General features: G+C 43.6%; 2 protein-coding genes across 2 annotated transcripts in view; one reads left to right on the top strand and one right to left on the bottom strand.

Annotated features, from left to right (window-relative positions):
* The window catches only part of arl11 (ADP-ribosylation factor-like 11), a 3,856-nt gene extending 311 nt beyond the window's left edge, over positions 1–3,545 (bottom strand). Inside the window, exons 1-4 of the mRNA XM_056301540.1 lie at positions 3,195–3,545; positions 2,568–2,633; positions 2,249–2,364; positions 1,930–2,107 (exon numbers count right to left, since the gene is read on the bottom strand). Coding sequence (XP_056157515.1) covers positions 1,930–2,107; positions 2,249–2,364; positions 2,568–2,633; positions 3,195–3,239 — 405 coding nt within the window. The 5' untranslated portion in view covers positions 3,240–3,545. The remainder of the gene's footprint in view (positions 1–1,929; positions 2,108–2,248; positions 2,365–2,567; positions 2,634–3,194) is intronic.
* Positions 3,546–10,975: 7,430 nt separating this feature from the next.
* On the top strand, positions 10,976–18,761 carry eef1b2 (eukaryotic translation elongation factor 1 beta 2). Its single transcript, XM_056301026.1, has 7 exons — positions 10,976–11,133; positions 14,326–14,448; positions 14,868–14,997; positions 16,952–17,018; positions 17,449–17,574; positions 18,183–18,250; positions 18,621–18,761. The coding sequence occupies exons 1-7, from the start codon at positions 11,054–11,056 to the stop codon at positions 18,705–18,707; spliced, it is 681 nt and encodes a 226-aa protein (XP_056157001.1). The 5' UTR covers positions 10,976–11,053; the 3' UTR covers positions 18,708–18,761.
* The last annotated feature ends 8,713 nt before the right edge of the window (positions 18,762–27,474 follow it).

The raw sequence follows: 27,474 nt of genomic DNA, 5'->3' as shown, positions 1-27,474 counted from the left end.
TACACACACTGTAGTAAACGCTGAGTTATGTGCCTTCTGTAGTTTTGCACTTATTACACAACGGTGATAGATCTGGGTTCCTGTTATTGCATCTCACAGGGGTGATATGTGGTGAGATGTAGTGCATGATTCATCTGAAACTGTAGCTCTTCTGCTCTATGAGTGGTAAAACAGCCACATATCATCCCACTCTTTATCGATAACGTCCACGCCCAAGTCATTCCCCCATTCTGCTTTAGGTTTAGCCGTATTGTCTTTCACTGTCCCGGAGACTGGCCCATAGAATCGTGTCCGTTGCTTGAGTCCTCGCTGTCCGTGAGTGTTGGTTGTAAACAGCAGAATGCACCACAGCGTTGACACTGTTTGACAGTGGATACACCATCGTTGCGTAACTGTAATTACCTAAAAAATGGGTGGCCGGGATTTTATGCCTATCTTTTAACCGATCAAAAGTCAAGATTGAACCATTTTCAGGCGTCCGGGTAGCATAGCAGTCTATTCCGTTGCTTACCAACACGGGATCGCCAGTTCAAATCCCCGTGTTACCTCCGGCTTGGTCAGGTGTCCCTACAGACACAATTGGCCATGTCAGCAGGTGGGAAGCCGGATGTGGGTATGTGTCCTGGTCGCTGCACTAGCGCCTTCTCCGGTCAGTCGGGGCGCCTGTTCGGAGGGGAGGGGGAACTGGGGGGAATAGCGTGATCCTCCCACGTGCTACGTCCCCCTGGTGAAACTCCTCACTGTCAGGTGAGAAGAAGTGGCTGGTGACTCCACATGTATGGGAGGAGGTATGTGGTAGTCTGCAGCCCTCCCCAGATCAGCAGAGGGGGTGGAGCAGAGACCGGGACGGCTTGGAAGAGCGGGGTGATTGGCCAAGTACAATTGGGGAGAAAAGGGAGGGATTGCACCGTGTTCTACAATGTGTCCCAGTGTCTTGATGCCTTTACCAGACCATACATAGAAAGAGTTCTGCTCCAGACCAGGGGGAACCTGGGTTAGAGTATAGGGGCGTCAGTGGGGTTGGGGTGTTGTCCAAGCCCTCTATTTTCTGAGTTAGCTGCCAGACTTGTAAGAGTGTTTTGTAAAAGAAAGTTACCCTTAACAGCAAAACTGAGCCACTTCCTGGAAGTAAATGTATGTGTAATTGTTTGAGAGTCTACTTCACATGAGTCAGGGGCTGCTCCCATAATTACAGGACCAGAGCCGGGGACACCGATGTGATAGCCCATAGTTTTAGGACATTGGTAGGACAAAGCGCTTATGCTTCCTCTGGAGCTGCTACTTGGACTGGTCTACTTGCGTCAGTAAAAACCACCGAATCGAAACAACCGTTCAAATGGTCAGTAAAAAATATTTTTTGGAAAAACCGTTGCACCAGTTTTTAGCACCGATCTGCATTTGTGCATCGGTGCTTTTTCTGATATATGTGTTGTTGTGTAATGTATGTATTGTTTCGTTCTTAAGAGGACGGCAGTGGAAACGAGTCCTTTAGTTGAGTGGGTCTGGTTGACTCAGGACAGATAAAATGGTTCCATACCCAAAATGAAGATGCCAGAGAGGCTGAAAGGATGTTTAATGTTTGTTTCAAACAACATTTTTTTATCAAATGGGCTGTTGTGGCCAATCGATCTACTGTCTGTGTCCGTGTCTCTGTGCCGGGGAACCCAGGAAGTGGCAGTGTATTGCCACAACTTCACTGTGTCTTTCATCCTCAGTTGTTCTTTAAATGTATGTGCTGGGCTTCATCTGGAGCGAAATGTGCATGTATTTATTTTAACTTTCGAATAAATCCAGTCCAACCCAGCCAACGGGACTCGAGCCAGTCAGAAGAGCTTACTGATGAATACCAAATATAGTTTGGATTTAATGTGATCCTTGATGAACCCTAAAGGACAAGGTCAGAAGTCTTGTTGTGATATGGTTGTGTACCTCTCGTATGGTCATGGAGTTGGGCAGGTCCTTCTTGTTGGCCAGAACCATGAGAGGAATGCCCTTCAAGTTCTCATCACTCAGAATCTTCTTCAGAGCCTTCTGGGCCTCTGGCATCCGGACAGCATCACTGCTGTCCACCATAAACACTAGAGCCCTACAGCCCTCCAGGTAGTACCTGCAGCAGGGAGGGAGGTTAAACAGGTAACGACACACAGACCCCAGCCCTCTAGATTTCCAAATAAAATGAAGAGGAGGAGAAAAAAGAGAAGAAGAGCCAGGAGACGGGTGGAGACCCCCCCCCCCCACACACGCACACCTCCAGTTGGGTCTCATGCTTTTTTGGCCTCCCACATCCCAGACTGTCAGGGCAGTGTTCTTGTTCAGTTCCAGGGTTCCTACATTGAACCCCACTGTGGGCGATGTGTCCATCACCTACAATTCAAAATGACGTCGTCACCACTTGAAACAAAAACAGAGAGATACAGCTGCACACTGACAGAGACTGCGTTACATGTGTTGATACAGACAGCTGCAGGTAGAGACAGATAGCGACACCCATAAACGGGTGTAGACAGGTAAGAAAAGGTGGAAATAGGTATTGGTAAGCGAAAGTTTGGGTTTGGGGGACCACAAACCTGTCCTGTCAGCAGTCGGGCCAGCAGGGTCGACTTCCCAGATGAGTCCAGACCCACCAGAATCACCTGGGAGAGAAGAAACACACACACAGATAAGAGACCTTACAGTGTCAGAGGTGTCAAATGTAATTCACGTTCATTTCCTTCCCAGGGTCAACTGATTTGCAGAGGAATGACAATTTCATGCTTTCCCTTGTTTCTGCATGGCACTACTCTGTGGGAGGGTCTCTTCAGTGTATTCTCAAAACTACAAACCCACTTCTGATAGACATATTTTGTTTGTTGTTGAACCTGCCAGGCTTTGTCCCTCACAGAGAATCATTATATCAAGGTGACAGCCGTTCAAATTGTCAGTAATTGTCAACCCACTTCGATAAAGGATAACTTAAACAGAAGAGACTATCGGTAGAAAGAAATGCTGTGACCTTCTTTAGATGAGCACTTGGAATCTGAATTACACAAGATAATCTTTGGAAAGGCTGATAGCTCTGAAAATGAAGAAATTGGGCCAGAAGCAGATACTGAAAGCAAAACTTTGAAGTCCGTTTCCAAAGTTCACAAACTGGCCTCTGACACACCCCCGGCTATGCGAGGATGACAACAAACGGATTTTTTCATCAAATTCACCTGCGGAGGAGGATTGCTGCTGTTCCTGGATAAACCTTGACCCATGACACCCTCCTCTCTTCTCTCCTTTTATTGCTCTTCTCTTCTCCAAGTTTGGGGAGCAGAGATAAACCCCACTTTCCTTCTTCTTGGCTTTAAATTTCTGTTGTTTCAGTCCAGTCCTCTCCCCTTCTTTTAAGAGCAGGTTCTGCCTTTCTGAGGCAGATCTTCAGTCTTTTCTGTAACTCTTTATTACCTTTCTTGTCAGACAGATAGAGGAGGTGGACCTATTCTTTTGCATGTGGAGCTGAAGACTGTCTCCCAAATCAGAAGTTTGCGTTGGAAAGACAGCAAGTTTCTCTCTCAGGTGGCTTCACTCGTCTAATGGAGGGCGAGACACACAAGGTCATGTGACTCAAACTGGTTTGACTGCATTCCTGCTCCGGCTGTGTTTTCTTCTTCTGTTCTTTGCCTTCAGCTGAAAGAGACATCCTGTCATGATGCTGAGATAGTCAGATTGTTATGGCAATGGAGATGCAAGCCTGGATGTTTAAAACCATGAACTTCTCCCTGACAGATGGTCTTTCTTACGGATGCTATGATTTAACATACTCTGGTGGTTTTGATTGTCACAGTTGCGGGTTTGATTCCAGCCCTGTGTGGAGTTTGCATGTTCTTTCATTTCCCTTAGATGTCCCCTCATGACACTGGCCTATGTGCACATTTCACCTGGAGACGGCACTCTGATGTTGTGGAAAACCGGATATCTTCTGGAAGCCTGGGTCACCAAGTGCTGCACACCACACAACACAGATTCTGATCAACAAATTGGTTTCATGGTTACTTCATAAATGTAAGAAGGAATAAAAAGTGGAGTCAGCCCAAGTTTTACGGAAACAGAGGAGACTGACTACTCCATCAGAAGCCTAATTGATGAAACCACCTGATGTCGTTGAAACAGAAGTTCAAATTTAGACCATGAACATTGATAAACAAGACTTTAGTCGATCTCCAAAACTTCAAGTATGTCAGCAGAATTTGAGGAGCAAGACAACCCAACAAACGTCTAAAAACTCCTCATATACTGCCAGTACAACAGACAACACAGATCTACAAACAGAAACAGATGTGTTAGTGTGACGCTGCCTGTTAAAATGTGTTTAGTTTGGTCTGGCACGTTAGGATGCATTTGGTTTGGCATGTTAGGATGTGTTTGGTTTGGTATGTTAGGATGCATTTGGTTTGGCATGTTAGGATGTGTTTGGTTTGGCATGTTAGGATGTGTTTGGTTTGGCATGTTAGGATGTGTTTGGTTTGGCATGTTAGGATGTGTTTGGTTTGGTATGTTAGGATGTGTTCGGTGTAGTATGTTAGGATGTGTTTGGTCTGGCATGTTAGAAGGTGTTTGGTTTGGTATGTTAGGATGTGTTTAGTTTGGTATGTTAGGATATGTTTGGTTTGGTATGTTAGGATGTGTTTGGTTTGGTATGTTAGGATATGTTTGGTTTGGTATGTTAGGATATGTTTGGTTTGGTATGTTAGGATATGTTTGGTTTGGTATGTTAGGATATGTTTGGTTTGGTATATTAGGATGTGTTTGGTTTGGTATGTTAGGATATGTTTGGTCTGGAATGTTAGGATATGTTTGGTTTGGTATGTTAGGATGTGTTTGGGTATGTTAGGATATGTTTGATCTGGTATGGTAGGATGTGTTTGGTTTGGTATGTTAGGATGTGTTTGGTCTGGTATGTTAGGATGTGTTTGGGTATGTTAGGATATGTTTGGTTTGGTATGTTAGGATATGTTTGGTTTGGTATGTTAGGATATGTTTGGTTTGGTATGTTAGGATGTGTTTGGTTTGGTATGTTAGGATGTGTTCGGTGTAGTATGTTAGGATGTGTTTGGTCTGGCATGTTAGGATATGTTTGATCTGGTATGGTAGGATGTGTTTGGTTTGGTATGTTAGGATATGTTTGGTTTGGTATGTTAGGATGTGTTTGGTCTGGTATGTTAGGATGTGTTTGGGTATGTTAGGATATGTTTGGTTTGGTATGTTAGGATATGTTTGGTTTGGTATGTTAGGATATGTTTGGTTTGGTATGTTAGGATGTGTTTGGTTTGGTATGTTAGGATGTGTTCGGTGTAGTATGTTAGGATGTGTTTGGTCTGGCATGTTAGGATATGTTTGGTTTGGTATGTTAGGATGTGTTTGGTTTGGTATGTTAGGATGTGTTTGGTTTGGTATGTTAGGATGTGTTTGGTGTGGCATGTTAGGATATGTTTGGTTTGGTATGTTAGGGTGTGTTTGGTTTGGTATGTTAGGATATGTTTGGTTTAATGTTAGGATGTGTTTGGTTTGGTATGTTAGGATGTGTTTGGTCTGGTATGTTAGGATGTGTTTGGTTTGGTATGTTAGGATGTGTTTGGTTTGGTATGTTAGGATGTGTTTGGGTATGTTAGGATATGTTTGGTATGTTAGGATATGTTTGGTTTGGTATGTTAGGATGTGTTTGGTTTGGTATGTTAGGATGTGTTCGGTGTAGTATGTTAGGATGTGTTTGGTCTGGCATGTTAGGATATGTTTGGTTTGGTATGTTAGGATGTGTTTGGTTTGGTATGTTAGGATGTGTTTGGTTTGGTATGTTAGGGTGTGTTTGGGTATGTTAGGATATGTTTGGTTTGGTATGTTAGGATATGTTTGGTTTGGTATGTTAGGATGTGTTTGGTTTGGTATGTTAGGATGTGTTCGGTGTAGTATGTTAGGATGTGTTTGGTCTGGCATGTTAGGATATGTTTGGTTTGGTATGTTAGGATGTGTTTGGTTTGGTATGTTAGGATGTGTTTGGTTTGGTATGTTAGGATATGTTTGGTTTGGTATGTTAGGATGTGTTTGGTTTGGTATGTTAGGATATGTTTGGTTTGGTATGTTAGGATGTGTTTGGTTTGGTATGTTAGGATATGTTTGGTTTGGTATGTTAGGATGTGTTTGGTTTGGTATGTTAGGATATGTTTGGTTTGGTATGTTAGGATATGTTTGGTTTGGTATGTTAGGATATGTTTGGTCTGGCATGTTAGGATATGTTTGGTTTGGTATGTTAGGATGTGTTTGGTTTGGTATGTTAGGATATGTTTGGTTTGGTATGTTAGGATATGTTTGGTTTGGTATGTTAGGATGTGTTTGGTTTGGTATGTTAGGATATGTTTGGTTTGGTATGTTAGGATATGTTTGGTTTGGTATGTTAGGATATGTTTGGTCTGGCATGTTAGGATATGTTTGGTTTGGTATGTTAGGATGTGTTTGGTTTGGTATGTTAGGATATGTTTGGTTTGGTATGTTAGGATATGTTTGGTTTGGTATGTTAGGATGTGTTTGGTCTGGAATGTTAGGATATGTTTGGTCTGGCATGTTAGGATATGTTTGGTTTGGTATGTTAGGATGTGTTTGGTTTGGTATGTTAGGATATGTTTGGTTTGGTATGTTAGGATATGTTTGGTTTGGTATGTTAGGATGTGTTTGGTTTGGTATGTTAGGATATGTTTGGTTTGGTATGTTAGGATGTGTTTGGTTTGGTATGTTAGGATGTGTTTGGTTTGGTATGTTAGGATGTGTTTGGTTTGGTATGTTAGGATATGTTTGGTTTGGTATGTTAGGATATGTTTGGTTTGGTATGTTAGGATATGTTTGGTTTGGTATGTTAGGATGTGTTTGGTTTGGTATGTCAGGATATGTTTGGTTTGGTATGTTAGGATATGTTTGGTCTGGCATGTTAGGATATGTTTGGTTTGGTATGTTAGGATGTGTTTGGTTTGGTATGTTAGGATGTGTTTGGTTTGGTATGTTAGGATATGTTTGGTTTGGTATGTTAGGATATGTTTGGTTTGGTATGTTAGGATATGTTTGGTCTGGCATGTTAGGATGTGTTTGGTTTGGTATGTTAGGATATGTTTGGTTTGGTATGTTAGGATGTGTTTGGTTTGGTATGTTAGGATATGTTTGGTCTGGTATGTTAGGATATGTTTGGTTTGGTATGTTAGGATATGTTTGGTTTGGTATGTTAGGATATGTTTGGTCTGGTATGTTAGGATATGTTTGGTCTGGTATGTTAGGATATGTTTGGTCTGGCATGTTAGGATATGTTTGGTTTGGTATGTTAGGATGTGTTTGGTTTGGTATGTTAGGATATGTTTGGTCTGGTATGTTAGGATATGTTTGGTTTGGTATGTTAGGATGTGTTTGGTTTGGTATGTTAGGATATGTTTGGTTTGGTATGTTAGGATGTGTTTGGTCTGGTATGTTAGGATATGTTTGGTTTGGTATGTTAGGATGTGTTTGGTTTGGTATGTTAGGATATGTTTGGTCTGGTATGTTAGGATATGTTTGGTTTGGTATGTTAGGATATGTTTGGTTTGGTATGTTAGGATATGTTTGGTTTGGTATGTTAGGATATGTTTGGTTTGGTATGTTAGGATATGTTTGGTTTGGTATGTTAGGATATGTTTGGTCTGGTATGTTAGGATATGTTTGGTCTGGCATGTTAGGATATGTTTGGTTTGGTATGTTAGGATATGTTTGGTCTGGTATGTTAGGATATGTTTGGTTTGGTATGTTAGGATATGTTTGGTTTGGTATGTTAGGATATGTTTGGTTTGGTATGTTAGGATATGTTTGGTTTGGCATGTTAGGATATGTTTGGTCTGGTATGTTAGGATGTGTTTGGTTTGGCATGTTAGGATATGTTTGGTTTGGTATGTTAGGATATGTTTGGTTTGGTATGTTAGGATATGTTTGGTTTGGTATGTTAGGATATGTTTGGTTTGGTATGTTAGGATATGTTTGGTCTGGTATGTTAGGATGTGTTTGGTTTGGCATGTTAGGATATGTTTGGTTTGGTATGTTAGGATATGTTTGGTTTGGTATGTTAGGATATGTTTGGTTTGGTATGTTAGGATATGTTTAGTTTGGTATGTTAGGATGTGTTTGGTATGTTAGGATATGTTTGGTTTGGTATGTTAGGATATGTTTGGTTTGGTATGTTAGGATATGTTTGGTTTGGTATGTTAGGATATGTTTGGTTTGGTATGTTAGGATATGTTTGGTCTGGTATGTTAGGATGTGTTTGGTTTGGCATGTTAGGATATGTTTGGTTTGGTATGTTAGGATATGTTTGGTTTGGTATGTTAGGATATGTTTGGTTTGGTATGTTAGGATGTGTTTGGTTTGGTATGTTAGGATATGTTTGGTTTGGTATGTTAGGATGTGTTTAGTTTGGTATGTTAGGATGTGTTTGGTTTGGTATGTTAGGATATGTTTGGTTTGGTATGTTAGGATGTGTTTGGTTTGGTATGTTAGGATGTGTTTGGTTTGGTATGTTAGGATATGTTTAGTTTGGTATGTTAGGATGTGTTTGGTATGTTAGGATATGTTTGGTTTGGCATGTTAGGATATGTTTGGTTTGGTATGTTAGGATATGTTTGGTTTGGTATGTTAGGATGTGTTTGGTTTGGTATGTTAGGATATGTTTGGTTTGGCATGTTAGGATATGTTTGGTTTGGTATGTTAGGATATGTTTGGTTTGGTATGTTAGGATATGTTTGGTTTGGTATGTTAGGATGTGTTTGGTTTGGTATGTTAGGATGTGTTTGGTCTGGAATGTTGCAGCAACATATCATACCTGGGGCAACACAGCCTTCTCCATAGCTGCCCCCTCCCTCTGGAACTCCCTTCCCAAACACACCATGTCTCCATGTTCAAATCATTAATCAAAACTCACCCTTTCAGAATTGATTTGAATGTGTGATTAATGTTGTGTGTTATATGTTCTTGGTGTGTTGCTTTTATGTTTATTTTAACTTATGTAAAGTGTCTGTGTGCTTTGAAAGCACTCAATAAATAAAATGTATTATTACTGTTATTATGAAGGAAATCACGGGCCCCCTGCTCGACCCCCTGCAGTTTGCCTACCAAGCAAACAGGTCTGTGGAGGATCAAGTCACCATGGGATTGCACTACATCTTCCAACACCTCAACTCCCCAGGGACAGACGCAAGGGTCCTGTTTGTGGACTTCAGCTCAGCATTCAACACCATCGTTCCAGATATCCTCCACTCCAAACTCACCTGGCTCACTGTACCAGCCCCCATCTGCCAGTGGATTAAAAATTTCCTGACAGACTGAAGGCAGCTGGTGAGGCTGGGGTAAATCACATAAAGCATCCAGACAATCAGCACTGGTGACCCTGACGGATGTGTGCTCTCCCCTCTACTCTTCTCCCTCTACATTATAGAGGGAGTCCATTATAATTCTGTTATCCTCTTTCAATGTTGTATTATGTAAATTGCGTGAACACAACATCCATTGCACGTTGTGCATCTTGGGAGAGAGATCCTCCTCTGTTGCTCTCCCTGAGGTTCCTACCTATTTTTTCTCCCTGTTAAAGGTTTTTTTTAGGGAGTTGTTCCTCATCCGATGAGAGGGTGTAAGGACAGGATGTTGTGTTGCTGTTAAGCCCACTGAGGCAAATTTGTAATTTGTGATATTTGGCTATAGAAATAAAATTGATTTGATTTGATACGCAAATGACTGCACCTCAGGTGACCCGTCTGTTAAACTCCTGAAGTTTGAGGACGACACAACCATCACTGGCCTATCTGGGATGGTGATGAGTCTGCATATAGACGGGAGGTTGATCAGCTGACCCTCTGGTGTGGCCATAACAAACAATCTGGAGCTGAACACGCTCAAATCAGTGGAGATGACAGTGGACTTCAGGAGGAGTCCCCCCAACACTGCCCCCCTATCACCATACTCAACAGCATGGTGTCTACGGTGAAAACCTAACGATTTCTGGGTTCCACAATCTCCCAGGACCTAAGGTGGGCATCCAACATAGACAATCATCAAAAAGGCCCAGCAGAGGATGTTCTTTCTGCACCAGCTCAGGAAGTTCAACCTGCCTCAGGAACTGCTGATTCAGTTCTACACTGCAGTAATCCAGTCTGTCCTCTGCACATCCATCACTGTCTGGTTTGGATCAGCCACCAAACAGGACAGGGACAGACTACAACGGACAGTTAGGTCTGTAGAGAAAATCACTGGTTCCAACCTGCCCTCCATTCAGGACTTATACACCTCCAGACTCAGGAAACGGGTAGGCACCATCACTGCAGACCCATCACACCCTGGTCACAACCTGTTCCAACTCTTCTCCTCTGGTAGGCGCTACAGAGCACTGTTCCCAAAAACAACCAGATATAAAAACAGTTTCCTTCCGCGGGCTGTCATTCAAGTGAACGCTTAACACTGTCAATAAATCCAACCATGTTGTATATATGCAAGTTACTTACATACTGGTACTGTCAAGTCCATCTAGCTCAGACATGTATGTCAGATAGCTGCTAACATGTATTTCAGCATCTCTGATGTATTCTCTGCACCATTGTACTCTATCACCTCTTATTTCACCTGTATGAGTCCGTCCTTGTGTATAGACGTATCTGAGCTGTGCTGTAGTGTTGTTATTCTATGTTAAGTACACAGAGAGCCACGAAACGAGTCACATTCCATGTAGTGCAAACCTGCACGGCCAATAACATGACTGCTTAGTGTAATGTAAAGGTGTACATACACGTAAATGTACTGTCATATAACTGTACACACACATGTAATGTAATGGAGATAGAGGGGCAACGTCCTGATACAGCCACCATCCACCTGAAGAGAGCAGCACCGCGCTGCTGCCTGTGTGGAGGAGGAGAAGAAGAAGAGTGACGAGGAGGAGTCACTCTTCGCTATAAGTTCCTCTTTCGCCCCCATCTCGTTCCTCTACCCCTCCAGTCTTTGCCGTGCGCCTCGTACCACGCTGCTCCGCGGTTCACACAAGATGGGTTTCGGAGATTTGAAGACGCCCGCTGGCCTCAAGGTCCTCAACGACTTCCTGGCTGACAGGAGCTACGTGGAGGGGTGGGCTAAAACTAGATGAGCTGAAACGGGGTAAAACTAGATGAGCTGAAACGGGTTAAAACCAGTTGAACTGAAACGGGCTAAAACTAGATGAGCTGAAACGGGTTAAAGTAGATGAACTGAAACAGGTTAAAGTAGATGAACTGAAATGGGTTAAAGTAGATGAGCTGAAACGGGTTAAAGTAGATGAGCTGAAACGGGTTGAAACTAGATGAGCTGAAACAGTTTAAAGTAGATGAACTGAAATGGGTTAAAGTAGATGAGCTGAAACGGGTTAAAACTAGATGAGCTGAAACGGGTTAAAGTAGATAAGCTGAAACGGGTTAAAGCAGATGAGCTGAAACGGGTTAAAACTAGATGAACTGAAACGGGTTAAAGTAGATGAGCTGAAACGGGTTAAAACTAGATGAGCTGAAACGGGTTAAAGCAGATGAGCTGAAACAGTTTAAAGCAGATGAGCTGAAACGGGTTAAAGTAGATGAACTGAAACGGGTTAAAGCAGATGAGCTGAAACGGGTTAAAGTAGATGAGCTGAAACGGGTTAAAGTAGATGAGCTGAGCTATATCGAGGGCCGGGTGAAATTGCCGTGGAAGTGTCCGCGCCATCTTGCCTTGGCGCGAAGGAGGCGGGCTCTGGGAGCCATCTTGGGTTCCGTGTCGTGAAGATGAACCGGCGTGTTTTCAGTCGTGTCTTCCGTTTGCGAATCCGGGTTTTATGGTGGACCAGACCGGGCGTCGTGTGCCGGTTGAGTCCAGGCTCGTTCGTTCCGTTGTTGGTGGACAGACGGTCCATTCGTTACGTTTCGTGTTGAGGCGCCGCTGAGACCCGCGAGTCCGCGCTGGCCTCCTTCCGAGCGTCGCGTGCTGCTCAGCCGGCCCCGCTGTTTTAGCGGAAGGACCCCGTTGTAGCGGAAGGACCCCGGTTTAGCGGAAGGACCCTGTTTAGCGGAAGAAGGACCCCGTTGTAGCGGAAGAAGGACCCCGTTGTAGAGGCGTGTTCGTTTGTCGGTAAGCCCCAGTACAGTGGGGCCCCGGGCACCGCGGGTAAGACTCGGACCCGGTGCTGAGTTGAGTTCAGGCCCGAGCAAGCAGTAAAGGCGGGTATGAAACGACCCTTTAAGTCTCGAGTCGTGTCTCGGGGGTTGACATGTATGAAGCTCAAAAGTCAAAATGTAAACAAAAAGAAGAAGCAAATTAAGGAAACCCTTCAGCTCAGAGGCCCATTTGACGTCATACAGTCCCACATTTGTCTTGACTCCTGCATTTGGGAACACTATATTGCTGGAGCCTGCTGGCATATCCTTGAAAAGAAGCGTACTGGTACCGATTTTCAAGAACCAGGGCGATGTGCAGAACTGTAGCAACTACAGAGGTATAAAGTTGATCAGCCACAGCATGAAGATATGGGAAAGAGTAATAGAAGCTAGGTTAAGAGGAGGAGAGGTGATGATCAGCAGCAGCAGTATGGTTTCATGCCATGAAAGAGCACCACAGATGTGATGTTTGCTTTGAGAATGTTGATGGAGAAGTATAGAGGAGGCCAGAAGGAGGTACATTGTGTCTTTGTAGATTTAGAGAAAGCTTATGACAGGGTGCCGAGAGAGGAGGTGTGGTATTGTATGAGGAAGTCAGGAGTTGCAGAGAAGTATGTAGGAGTGGTGCAGGATACGTATGAGGGAAGTGTGACAGTGGTGAGGTGTGTGGTTGGAATGACAGATGGGTTCAAGGTGGAGGTGGGATTACATCAAGGATCGGCTCTGAGCCCTTTCTTGTTTGCAATGGTGAAGGACAAGTTGACGGACAAGATCAGGCAGGAGTCTCCATGGACGATGATGTTTGCAGATGACATTGTGATGTGTAGCGAGAGTAGGGTGCAGGTGGAGGAGAGCCTGGAGAGGTGGAGGTATGCACTGGAGAGAAGAGGAATGAAAGTCAGTAGGAACAAGACAGAATACCTATGCGTGAATGAGAGGGAGGACAGTGGAATGGTCAGGATGCAAGGAGTGGAGGTGATGAAGGCGTACGAGTTTAAATACTTGGGGTCAACTGTCCAAAGTAACGGGGAGTGCAGAAGAGAGTGCAGGCAAGGTGGAGTGGGTGGAGAAGAGTGTCAGGAGTGATTTGTGACAGAAGGGTACCAGCAAGAGTTAAAGGGAAGGTTTACCAGATGGTAGTGAGACCAGCTATGTTATATGGTTTGGAGACAGTGGCACTGATGAAAGACAGGAGGTGGAGCTGGAGGTGGCAGAGGTGAAGATGATAAGATTTTCACTGGGAGTGGTGAAGAAGGACAGGATTAGGAACGAGTATATTAGAGGGACAGCTCAGGCTGGACGGTTTGGAGACAAAGCAAGAGAGACAAGATTGAGATGGTGTGGACATGTGTGGAGGAGAGATGCTGAGTATATTGGGAGAAGGATGCTGAATATGGAGCTGCCAGGGAAGAGGAGAAGAGGAAGGCCAAAGAGGAGGTTTATGGATGTGGTGAGGGAGGACATGCAGGTGGCTGGTGTGACAGAGGAAGATGCAGAAGACAGGAAGAGATGGAAACGGATGATCTGCTGTGGCGCCCCCTAACAGGAGCAGCTGAAAGTAGTAGTAGTAGTAGTTATTTTTTTTCTAAATGATGTTCAACTCGTCCAGCACTCGGGAAGCGCGCTATTTGGAAACATGGGCGGGACAGTGGCGCAGTGGTTGGCACCGTTGCCTCACAGCAAGAAGGTCCTGGGTTCGAGCCGCAGGGTAGTCCAACCTTGGGGGTCGTCCTCTGTGTGGAGTTTGCATGTTCTCCCCGTGTCTGTGTGGGTTTCCTCCGGGTGCTGCGGTTTCCTCCCACAGTCCAAAGACATGTAGGTCAGGTTGAGTCGGCTGTACTAAATTGTCCCTAGGTGTGTGTGTGTGTGTGTGTGTGTTGGCTCTGTGATGGCCTGACGGTCTGTCCAGGGTGTCTCCCCGCCTGCCGCCCAATGACTGCTGGGATAGGCTCCAGCGACCCTGGGTGCAGGATAAGCGGTTCGGATAATGGATGGATGAATATTGGTATCCCCTTGTAAGATGACAGCTGATGTCTCTAGTATGTGGTACACCAAGATTTTCAGACTGGGGTTGTTGAAAAGGTGAAATTTTTATCAGGTTTCTAATTATGGTTTATAAATGTACATTTCTAAATAAAAAAACCTGTTTTATCTCTAGGTACGTGGCATCCCAGGCAGATGTGGCTGTGTTCGATGCCATCTCCACACCGCCATCAGCTGACCTGTGCCACGCGTTGCGCTGGTATAACCACATCAAGTCTTACCAGAAGGAGAAGTCGAGGTGAGCAGCAGACTGGCTGACAGCCCTAGAAGGGGTGAAGTTTGGTCAATTGATTTTTACTTTGAAGCTTGAAATAATGTTCCCTAGTGACGGTTGAAGTGCTGGGTATTTCATGACCACCATCTACTGATTTGAAAGGATAAATGAGTTTTTAATGGTATTGTACACAGCTGCAGGTATTGGAGGATGCTAAAGTGTGTATGTGTGACACCAGTCTTGGTAGGTCGCCTGATGGTCTCATGTTTTGACCTTTGTTGGGCTTTGTGATGGACAACCTTGAGTCTGATGGTCCTGGACTGTTTGCTTCAGGGCCTCACTGGTTTAACTGTCATCTCCACATCTGCCCTGCCTCCCTCTTCTCTCCTCCTGGTTTCTTTTCCTCCCCCTGTGGTCTTTCCCTCACCACCTCCTTTCCTCAGCCTCCCAGGAGTGAAGAAGCCCCTCGGTCAGTACGGTCCAGAAGGTGTGGCTGACAGCACAGTAACCGTAACCTCCGCCCCTGCCGCAGACGACGATGACTTTGACCTGTTTGGTTCTGATGAGGAGGAGGTGATTATCCACAAAGCGAAAAGTTTCAACCGAGTGTTGGGTTCACTGTGGGGAGGTAGTGTCAAGTAGGACTGCACGATCTATTGGTTCAGCATCATCATCGCAATGTGTGCATGCGCAGTAGTCACGTCGCAGGACGTGCAAAGTGATCTAAGGTAAATTAACTCAAACACCTCATGATAGAACTTTTTGCTGTTTGATACAAAAGGAAAACTCGCATGGTTATCATTTTCCATTACTAAACTATGAGAGAAGTCTCTCTGATGTGACATAATTTACTCCAATTTAATGCCCGAAACTCGGTCGTTTCTCTCGCTATTTGGACAAATGACACACGGATGTGTTCGTCTGCTTCTCTGCTAGTGATAGGCGGATTGCAGTTATATCCACGGTTAATCTGCGGATCGGGCGGTCTGAGTCATACAAATGATCATTCTGATTAATGGTGGATGAAATGATACATAATTAATGAGAAAAATATAAATTGCATGAACATGTATTAAGCTTAATTTTTCGTCAGGCACAAATTAATAGACCAGACTCCAATTGCGAAATCTGTCTGTCTTAAGCAGCAATGGAGGCCGAAAAGAACAGAGAGAAAATTAATAAAGGAGAATTGTAAACAAAAAAAGGAAGGCAGAAAAGTTCCTCGTGCTTTCCAACATGGGGGTCAATGGTTTGAATCCCTGTGTTACGTCCGGCGTCTCTACTGACACAATTGGCCCGTGTCTGCGGGTGGGAAGCCGGATGTGAAGAGTAGGGTAATTAGTCAAGTACAATTGGGGAGAAAGTGGGGGGGGGGGGGGGATAAAAAGAGAGAGAGGTTCCTTGTGGGAGTGAAATACCTCATCATGACTTGTCAAGTGCTGGGTATGTCATATGCAACAGCTTCGAAGTGCTGTGTATATATGATGGCGGCAAAACTGGTACCTCAAACATGGTGTAACATGTTACCATATCATCACGCTGACATATGTGCCACTGAGAAATGATGGTCATGTGTGATTGGGTGCATGTCTCTAAATCGGAGAAAATAATTCTTTCCGGTGGGTGGATAATGCGTACATACGGATTGGGATGACGTCGGAGCTGATCCGCGTATCACTATTCTCGGCCGTCGCTCTGCCTAGTATGTCTGGCTCCATCTCTTCCTCCTTCCCATAGGAGTGGCGAAAAAAGGCATCGCTCACTTTTCACAATTTCCCATCAACTCTCCTACAAAATCACCCCAATCATTCTGAAATGAGTGGTAAATTCTTTACAAATAGTTATTCAAGTCATCTGGGGAAAATTCCTGTTTTTTTTTTTCCATACGGCAGAGGAGTATAATAATAATAATAAATCAATCTTATCTAGCACTTTTCAAGTACTCGAAGTTGCTTTACAATAAATGGAGTGAAACAAGACGACAGATGAACATAACACAGACATACAGGGGTGGATGGGAAGGGGGGGTACGAGAGGGAGAAGCGGCAGCCACAGACGACGCCAGCAGTACTCGCCGAAAAATTATCACAGTGTGAGTTTTTTTCCAATATCGTGCAGGCCTAGTACCGAGGGAGTTAAATGTGATTTGATCCCAGGCCAGCGGGAGACCAAGTCGTTAATAAACTTGATCAGGCCCACCAGCATGTGGAGCACATGATCTAATTTGCCATCTTTCCAGCTGAAGCTGTGATGACCTCCCATTTTATGTGACTGCTCCTGGAAACATGTGGTGATCTGTTGTTTCCTCAGCATTTCATCATGCATACCAACCTCTTATTTCTGTACAGTTTTTCTCTAAGTTTCATGTTTCAGATGGAGAAACTGCAGGATGGTTGTTAATTGAACGTATAAACTATTCCTCTGGCGTCCATAACGGCTGGGAACTCTCAATCATAAGCAGATAGACTTATTTCTGTTGGCGTGTTTGCCTGAAACCAAGTTTAACTCCTTGTCTTTCTTCCTGTAGGAGAGCGCGGAGGCAGCCAGGCTGAAAGAGGAGCGTCTGGCAGAATACAATGCCAAGAAAGCAAAGAGTATGTGTTCACACACGCGCATACACTCTGCTTCATGCTCTGTGCTGATAACCCCACTAAGATTGACCTCTGAACTTTGGGAGCCCTTGTTGGTAGCCATGTTTGCTCCATAGCCATGTTAATGGGCTGTTAAGTAAAATTATTATGATGTAATAATGTCACTTTAGTGACAATTCATTGTTATTAGCTTGACGCTAGTCTTAGTGGCTCTGATTTCAAAGCAGTGGTTTGCTTGTGTTTCCTGTGTATTAAACCGTAAATGAGTGGCAACAGTAATGATGTACTAATTACCATCTTTCGGCTGATAACATGATGGACTCCATTTGATCTGAAAGCTGTTGCTGGCCTCAGGAATCTTACTGGGTGACTGCTTTTCATGGACATTCGACCAGATTTGTTACACCTTGTCCTTTCATCGCCATCTTTCCAGAACCTGCGTTGATTGCCAAATCATCCATCTTGTTGGATGTGAAGCCATGGGACGATGAGACGGACATGACGAAGCTGGAAGAATGTGTCCGCAGCATCCAGATGGACGGCCTGCTCTGGGGACAGTGTAAGGACACGGGAATCTTCACTGCTGTCAACTGCTAGCCTACTTAACACGTTTACCCTGAGAACAGAATATTTGCAAATATTGCTGTAATGTCTTATAAGACAAAGAAATGGAACATTCTTTCCTGCCATTAGTTTTGAGTTTTGTCCACACCTTGTTATACACACACGAGACTTTTCTAAAATGCGCTTATGTGGAGCACATGATGATCTGAATCACCATCTTTCGGCTGAAGCTGTGATGGACACCATTAAGATCTGACTGCTCTAAGAATCTGCAAGGTGTTCGTCTCCTGAGTTTTTTTTCTCCTTCTTTTACTGCCCCTCTTGGTTTAAATTTAAGTGCTATGTATCGGTGACTGTGTATTAAGAGGACAAACATGAAGTCTACGCCATCCCCATCCATTGTGGGAATTGTGATAACTCCAGTCTGTTAAATCTCATAATAGCTCCCCCCAATCATTGCATTTCGGTTGTTGCATGTTCAGCAATCCTCTTTTGACGTCTTACTCATGTTTTAACATTCATACTGCTTGATTCATTGATTTCTTGTTCTAAAGGAGACTGTTGGCATTAACATTCTACTATTTGTCCCTTGCATGTCTCTAGCCAAACTGGTTCCTGTTGGTTATGGCATCAAAAAGCTGCAGATTGGCTGCGTGGTGGAGGACGACAAGGTTAGTCTTGTCTTACTAATGTTTGGCTCAGTCCTCTCACTAAAATTAGACTGTCAGGGATTTCCACACATACAAGGACATTGTTACAGTCAGAGGCTCAACACAAAATTACAAAAACATCAAGTTTTATTATTTTGAAAAAGGCTGTCCATAACATTTGTCAAAAATGGGCAACATTCAAAGATGCAATTCCTTTGTAAGACTGCTGTAAAATGCTGACTATAGGGAACATTTTTTTCCCCAAAAGGTTTCATCAGACTGTCTGAACTGAATACTGTGGAGAGTTGGCTAGCATTGAAGTCTGTTTTGCAGTTGTTTAACAGTAACTGGTAAGTGACTAACTTGAGGTGTGCGGGTGGTTTGTCTGCAGGTGGGGACTGACATACTGGAGGAGAAGATCTTGGAGTTTGAGGATTACGTCCAGTCTATGGACGTCGCTGCTTTCAACAAGATCTAAAACTCAAAATGAAACACCACACTTGAAGCCGCAATAAAAAGCACGAAGGGAAAAGTTTCTTCTATGGCTTTTTTTTTTTTTGCCCTCATCAATCCATCCATTATCCAAACCGCTTATCCTACTCAGGGTCACGGGTTGCTGGAGCCTATCCCAGCAGTCATTGGGCGGCAGGTGGGGAGACGCCCTAGACAGGCCGCCAGTCCATCAGTTTTTTTCCTCAAATTGTGTAAAATTGTTTGTTTATTGTATAGATTTATTGTTCATTTCATTTTTCTTTGTTTTTTTGTCATGTTTGAAATAAGACTACATCAAATTCGAAATAAGAATAAACCCATCCATTATCCAACAATAATCTTCAACAAAACAAAAGGGGGAGTGCTATTTGGTCTTGCAGCACTACTGACCGGACTGTGACGTGTTATAATGTGTACTGTTCACGGAGGATCTGGCGACATGTCCAGAGTCCATGAGGATGCTGTCGTGCAGAAACGCATTTAGAAAGTAACGCTCAGGAGTGCGAACGAAAATCACTTCCCCTTGGTTCCTGTGGAGTCGCTGGAGGGCTTGTTCCGTTTCATCAACAACTACAGTACCCATGGGCCTCAACCACCGTACCGACATACAGTGCGCTTGCGCAGGACGTTGTCCAGTGGGTGGGGTTTGAGTTCCCGGCAGGATATACGTCACTTTAAAACGGAAGAGAGCGAAGGTAAATACGGACTCAGAGCCGAGCCGTTATAATGGTCCCTACTTTTTGCTTGTCCGGAATGAAAACAACGAAAAGGTAGTGGGTGGGAAACTCACAACACTGGTAATTTAACTAACTAAACGATGGTGTGTCTGATTCCGCTTAGCTGTAGATTTAGCTAATGTTAGCTAGTTAGCGTTAGCAATCAGGCTATCGTTTACAGTAGTACACGTTTGCTGAAAGCGCTGGTTAGCCCGGTGTAAACCGCGCGTTGCTAACAGGTCGTGCGTGTGTGTGTGTGTGTGTGTGTGTGTGTGTGTGTGTGTGTGTCGAAACTGTCGATTAAATTGCAAAACAGATAAGTTGATTTGTTGCCGTCCGTGCGCCTCATCTGTGTGTTTGCATAAAGGCCTCTCAATTTCATATTCAAATGACTTTATTGGCATGACGTAACACTGTACATATTGCCAAAGCAGGGGTTTAAACACTGAAAAATCCCAACATTAATTGGAAAACGTTATTGAAAACAAACACACTACAGCAAACAAACACAGTACAAAACAAAACCAATATGCTGTCATCAAATATAGCAGCGTCAACGTGTGTCAGGTGACTCACTCACTGTGCCTCACTTTATGGCAGCAGCAACATAGACTGCTGCTAACTTACACTCACTTTATGGCAGACAGCAACATAGACTGCTGCTAACTTACACTCACTTTATGGCAGCAGCAACATAGACTGCTTCTAACTTACACTCACTTTATGGCAGACAGCAACATAGACTGCTGCTAACCTACAGCTCTTTGGGTCTTCCTCTAGTAGGACCGGTAGTTTTTCTTCATCTGGCAGGTTTAGAAAACCTTTTGTTAGTAGTTGGAATTGTTTAAAATGCGCTTCTCTAACATGTTTATGTGTTCACATGTGGTGAGGAAGTGTAGCTCTGTTTCAGGCTCACTGAGGCTGCAGTGACAGCACAGCCTTTGCTCTGCAGGGGGCAGGTTTCCCTGTGTCCCCTTTTCAATAGCAAGGCTGTGCTCACTCAGTCTGCACACAGTCACGGTTCTTTTTAGTCGCTGGTCAGTCACCATGCTCACATCATCTGCTATGGTGGACTGTCCATGTAGAGACAGACAGCACTGCATGTTGCTCTGTGTGTTTGTTTGTGTTACAATGTGTGATGTAGTTTTGTTCTAACTGTTTGGTGATGTGTTGGGTCTGATTGGTGATGTGTTGGGTCTGATAGGTGATGTGTTGGGTCTGTTTGGTAATGTGTTGGGTGTGATTGGTGATGTGTTGGGTCTGATTGGTGATGTGTTGGGTCTGATTGGTGATGTGTTGTGTTGCTGAGGTGTGTTAACAGAGCAGGTATGTGCTCTCAGCCTCAGGACCAGTTGGGTAAGGGGGTTCCTATTACTATTCAGCTTTTGGCATTGCAGGGCTTGGTGATGATACGAGAGGGGGTCACTTAGTTTTAGATGTGTCCAAAAGTTAATTGCACTTGTTTGTATTTTTAGTATTAGTGGGTATTGGCCGACTGCCCTGCATGCATTGTTTGTAGCTTTCCTCTGGACATGTAGGAGGATCTTGCAGAACTCTGCATCCAGGGTCTCAATGGGGTGTTTATCCCATTGAGTAAAGTCTTGTTTTGTAAGGGGACCCCACACCTCACTGCCATAGAGTGCAATTGGTTCAATAACACACTCAATTTTTATTATTGTTCAAATCACTTATCCTGCTCTCGGGGTCGCCGGAGCCTGTCCCAGCAGTCATTGGGCGGCAGGCGGGGAGACACCCTAGAAAGGCTGCCAGGCCATCACACAGGGCCGACATACACACACACACACACACACACACACACACACACACACACACACACACACACACATTCACACCTAGGGACAATTTAGTATGGCGGATTCACCTGACCTACATGTCTTTGGACTGTGGGAGGAAACCGGAGCCCCCAGAGGAAACCCACACAGACACGGGGAGAACATGCAAACTCCACACAGAGGACGACCCCCAAGGTTCGACTACCCCGGGGCTCGAACCCAGGACCTCTTTGCTGTGAGGCAATCGCACTAACCACTGCACCACCATGTCGCCCGCTCAATTAATTTTAATCAAGTTCTAACTGGTATTTCTGTTTGTTTATTTATTATTATGGCGTAGAAAGCCCGGCTTGCTTTCATGAACTGCTTTATTAAAATGTCCAGTTGAACTTAGTTTTAATCCTAGATAGGTGTAGTGTGTGCAGTACTCCACATGTTTTGTACCAATTGAGAATTTAGGAAGAACGTCATGAGACCTGGGTCTTTTTGGAATATCATTGTTTTGGTCTTTTTTGGGGTTTACTGTCAGGGCCCAGGTCTGGCAGTAATGTTCTCGCAGATCTAGGCTCTGCGGTAGGCCATCTGCTGTGGGGGACAGCAGAACCAGGTCATATGCAAAGAGTAGTTATTTCACCTCATGGTTGTGGAGACTTGCCCTGGGGACAGGGGACTTTTCTAGTATAGTAGCCAATTCATTGATGTAGATACTGAAGAGTGCAGGGCTGAGGGTACAGCCCTGACAGCCACCTTGCCCTTGGCTAAGGAATTCTCTCCCTCTCTCTCCCCCTCCCTCTCTTCCCCTCCCTCCCTCTCTGTCTCTCCCTCCCTCTCTCTCTCTGTCTCTCTCTCTAAACATGAATTGGAAAACGTTAGTCACTGGGAACAGAGTGACTAAAATTTTCCAATTAATGTTTTATGTCTATGCACCAACAGAGACTACTCCCAGCTCTATGGCAGTATAGGGGAGGAACCCTGTTCCATAACCCACTGATACGCTGCAGGATGCTCAGCTCCGTAAGTGTACAGAGATCCCTCATAAGAGCTGGACTTACAAAGTTAGTGTGTCTCAGATCAGGAGGACAGTGGAAGATGGCTGGCACTTTGAGCCAAGAGACTGGCTTTAAATCTCTTCGTTTGATGGAGAGGTTGTTGGGGGAAGTGATCAGTGCACCTCCTGGTTTCTACAGAGAGGCACTCGGAGCGGAGTGTGGAGTGGATCAGCAAGTTAGGCGGCCTGTTTTTCCATCTTTGTCAGTCCGTGCAGCAGTGGAGGGGCAGGAGGAAGTGAAGGGGGCCATCCTGTCTTTCAGAACACCAGAACTACATGACTTCTAAAGAACATCTTAGAAGGCCTTGTATGCAGTCACTATAAAGGTTCTCAACAGAACATCACTAGCCGGTGTACAGGAGTCGAGGTGGTTGAGTGTGTTGGCACCAAGCTCATCCCCCAGGGGCAGATGGAGGTCCCTGTACAAACTCCCCCATAGAGAAACGCACTGCGGATCTACAGTGGAGGGTGGTACATGGGGCTGTGGCTACAACAGACATGTGGCTCACATTGATCCTAGGGCAGGGAGCCACCACTCTTTCTGTAATGATGAGGACACTCTACAGCACTTATGGCTCAGATGTCCCAGGTTAAGCCCTCTTTTCTCTGTCCTGCAGCAGGGGCTCAGAGGTTTTGGAGAGGTTCTCGAAGACAGCCTGTTTGTCTTTGGTCCGAGGTACACGGCAGCACCGTGCAGACGTGTCACCTTGGTTAATTTTCTGATAGGTCAGGCAAAAAGGAGCATTTGGCTTAGCAGAAGGAACAGAATGAAAGGCACAGGGTCCGCAGATGCTACACTCATGTTCAGGGGTCTAGTGGCTGCTTGGCTGAAAATAGAGTTCATGTTTTTCAAACTTAGTTCAAACTTGGAAGAATTTATTTCTATTTGGGGACATGGGGACGTGCTGGGCACTGTAGAAAACCAAGTGCTGCTTCTTAATTTCTGAAAAAATATAAGGGAAGGTGTGTATCCTTTTGTTTTTACTGTGTATGGCGATTGTTGTGTTTTTCACTATGTATATGAGTATTTGTGTTAATGTTGTTATTTTGATGTGAATGAAGAATTTGACCATTAAAGGCTTGGTTAAAGGTCAAAGGTCTCTCTCTGTCTGTGTCTCCCCAATGTTTGTCCTTCATGTGGGGCAGTAGAAACAGTTTTTCAGCGTTTGACAGTGTGGATGATTTGAAAACCTGTTTGTTCTTATAAATACTTAGTTTGAATGACTCCGTGAGACTTTTTCTGGAACTGTTTTTCGTTTTATCAGCTGGATTACAATAAGAGTAAGTTTGAATATCAGCTGTTGGACTGGAATATAAACCTAAATGAACGTGCTTTTGAAAATCAAATCTCTCTCTTTCTCTCTCTCTCTCTCTCTCGCTCCTTTTTTAGGTTTATTGGTAGTTGGCAGTCAACGATTTAGCACATTACCGCCACCAACTGGAATGGTGAGTGGACAAGAATGTTTATTTACTAAGATAAATAAAACCTAATGTCTTCTCAATTAAACTGGTTATTTCAGGTCACACAGAGATACCTTCTAAATACCCTGATCTTAAGGGTCTGTCTCTGACGCTTTGATAAATCAATGATAACTATCCCACTTCTAGTTATCCTGATCGATCACACATCTCCAAGTTTTCCCCCAACAAACATTTCAACCTCATGGGGGTCCTTGAAAATCCCTCTTCTCTTGTCACAGCTATCATTCCACGAAGATACGTCTCCTCTGTTCCCAGTGACTGACTAGCATCGTTTGATGTCCTCCTTCTCCTTTTCTTGTTTTCAAACCCTCTTGTGTCTTCTTTCTCATTTCTAATTTCACTCTCCAACATAATTTCCCAAGCTTCCATCATGGTCTCTCTCTCTCTCTCTCTCTCTCTCTCTCTCTCTCTCTCTCTCTCTCTCTCTCTCTCTCTCTCTCTCTCTCACTGTACTGCATGCTGGGAGGTTGGGTGTGTTAGCGTGAGTGAGAGTGTTGCATGTGAGATTGGTGTGAAGTTCAAATTGTTTGCTGTATTTTTTTCTTTTTTGTTCCTTATCCGATGTGAGGGTCTAAGGACAGGATGTTCTGTCGCTGTAACGCCCCTTTAGGCAAATTTGTAATTTGTGATATTGGCTACACAAGTAGAGTTAGCTGAAAGTGTTTTTTTTTTTTTTTTATGAGCTGGATTAGGATTAGAATAAGACGAATAAATTTTAATATCAGCTGTTGGACTGGAATGTAAACTAAATGTGCTTTTGAAAATCTCTCTCTCTCTCGCTCTTCTTCTTCTTCTTCTTCTTCTTCTTCTTCTTCTTCTCATGGTTTACTGGCAGATTGCAAACAACTTCAAGGTGCATACCACCACCTACTGTGCAAGAGTGTGTCTCTGTCAGCCAATCAGAGTTTAGTATTCTGACAGGCATTTACCTTCTGTGTTGTGATTGGTGCATGTGGGCGGGACCTACCACATCTGGTGATATTCACCCTTTATGACGTCTTTAGTTGTATCTTTTGCTTTCAAAGTTAGCCTGAGATTTTCAGGCTAACTTTGCAAGTCATTCATGCTGTTATTGCTGTTATTGTATGCTATTATTTCATGCTATTATTACCCTCTGTAACAGGACCCTGGACTTGCTGACCAACCAGGCTCCATCAGCACCGCCTCAAAACACAGCAGAATAACACAAGTTATGAACCAGTCAAAAGATCTGTATCTGGAACATTGGAGAAATGAAACTAAAACCCAAAGTAGACTAAACTGTTATTTGACCCTAAACTGAGAATATAGACTGGCCGAGTACCTCCACCCTGTCGGAGATACGAAGCAGAGACGGATCCATGCTGTTATTTCTTGCTGTTATTTCTTGCTGTTATTTCGTGCGGTTATTTCATGCTATTATTTCATTCTGTTATTTTTTGCTGTTATTTCATGTTATTTTTTGTGCTGTTATTTCGTGCCATTATTTCATGCGGTTATTTCATGCTATTATTTCTTGCTGTTATTTCATGCTGTTATTTCATGCTATTATTTCTTGCTGTTATTTCATGCTATTATTTCTTGCTGTTATTTCTTGCTGTTATTTCATGCTGTTATTTCTTGCTGTTATTTCATGCTATTATTACATGCTGTTATTTCTTGCTGTTATTTCTTGCTGTTATTTCATGCTGTTATTTCTTGCTGTTATTTCATGCTATTATTTCATGCTGTTATTTCTTGCTGTTATTTCATGCTGTTATTTCATGCTATTATTTCTTGCTGTTATTTCATGCTGTTATTTCTTGCTGCTATTTCATGCTATTATTTCATGCTGTTATTTCTTGCTGTTATTTCATGCTGTTATTTCATGCTGTTATTTCATGCTATTATTTCATGCTGTTATTTCTTGCTGTTATTTCATACTGTTGTTTCATGCTGTTATTTCTTGCTGTTATTTCTTGCTGTTATTTCATGCTGTTATTTCATGCTATTATTTCATGCTGTTATTTCATGCTATTATTTCATGCTGTTATTTTTTGCTGTTATTTCATGTTATTTTTTCTGCTGTTATTTCTTGCTGTTATTTCATGCGGTTATTTCATGCTATTATTTCTTGCTGTTATTTCATGCTATTATTTCTTGCTATTATTTCTTGCTGTTATTTCATGCTATTATTTCTTGCTATTATTTCTTGCTGTTATTTCTTGCTGTTATTTCATGCTGTTATTTCTTGCTGTTATTTCTTGCTGTTATTTCATGCTATTATTTCATGCTGTTATTTCTTGCTGTTATTTCATGCTGTTATTTCATGCTGTTATTTCTTGCTGTTATTTCATGCTATTATTTCATGCTGTTATTTCTTGCTGTTACTTCATGCTGTTATTTCATGCTATTATTTCATGCTGTTATTTCATGCTATTATTTCATGCTGTTATTTCTTGCTGTTATTTCATGCTATTATTTCATGCTGTTATTTCTTGCTGTTATTTCATGCTGTTATTTCATGCTGTTATTTCTTGCACTTATTTCATGCTCTTATTTCGTCCTGTTATTTCATCCTTGTGAAACAAGCTGCATTACTGTTGTAAAACGTTATCAATCACAATTAGTACTCAAATTGTCTGAAAACTAGTTCAACAGTGCATCTTCCTCCACTTTAGTTCAGAATTTATCCAAATTGGGCTGTTTTCACTGTAGCAGATATAAAGTGAGTTAAGCTACTTATATTGTTGTGCGCCTGTGTCCACCTGTGAAGAATGTGAGTGTCGTGTCGGGAGCAGGAACAGAGGACCCAGACGCAGACAGCAGAGACAGGCTGGGGTATAGCAGTGATTTAGTGGTCAAAAGTCCAAGATAACAAGGCAAGGTACGAACAGCAAGGAAGGTCCGCGGACAAGACATGAGGCGCCAGGCTGATGTAGGCTAACATAACAACCCGACAGAGAAACAGGGCAACAGGGGGAATATACTAACTACTGGGGAGCCATCAGAGAAGTGGGGAACAGGTGAGCAGGGCAGGGCAGGGACAGAAATGGCAAGAGCAGTGAGCCTTCAAAATGAAACAGGAAACCCAGATAACATAGGTATGACACTGAGGTGTTGCACCACTGCTTCTGGACCATTTGTGGGAGGACATGTCAGGTTTGGAGGAAGTGCTGTCAGGAAACCTGTGTTCTCTGTTGGCTTCTGCTTTGATGGAGGGATGTTGGAAGTACGTAATTCTTTCGGATTTTAGCTGCCATCTTAAATGATCTGTGGGCACTTGAGCCAGCTCGTGTGCGTCCTCCCATGTTTAATGTTTGTCTCAACGTGCTCTAGAAATATAACATGTAGTTATTTGTTGTTCAGAGTTTGTAAGTCAGAACGCTGACGTCTGTTGTGAGTGTCCAACCTTCTGCAGCTCTCTGAAAGTTCAGCACGTGAGCCTCCATGTTGATCTGGGGGTTATTTAAAGCGACTGTGTAGCAGCTGCAGGGGTGGTAGGTACATCAGACCTCTTATCAAACACACTGTAGTACCGGTACCACTGTAGTACCAGTACCACTGTAGTGCCAGCCTGCCCCATTCCTCACCTGGTTGCCAGGAGTTATGACATGAATAGACTGGGTTGGACAGATGCTTTACTGAGTCCACGTGGTGCAGAGCAGGACGACAGGCTGGAGAGGATGAGGATGAGGAGCAGTACTGAAGGTGTGTCTGATGTGTCCTGGTGCTCTCTGTCCTCCAGATATCCAA

The sequence above is a fragment of the Lampris incognitus genome, chromosome 21 (genome assembly GCF_029633865.1).
Source record: "Lampris incognitus isolate fLamInc1 chromosome 21, fLamInc1.hap2, whole genome shotgun sequence".
Lineage (NCBI taxonomy): Eukaryota > Metazoa > Chordata > Actinopteri > Lampriformes > Lampridae > Lampris > Lampris incognitus.
This window is presented reverse-complemented; position numbering and strand designations above follow the sequence as displayed.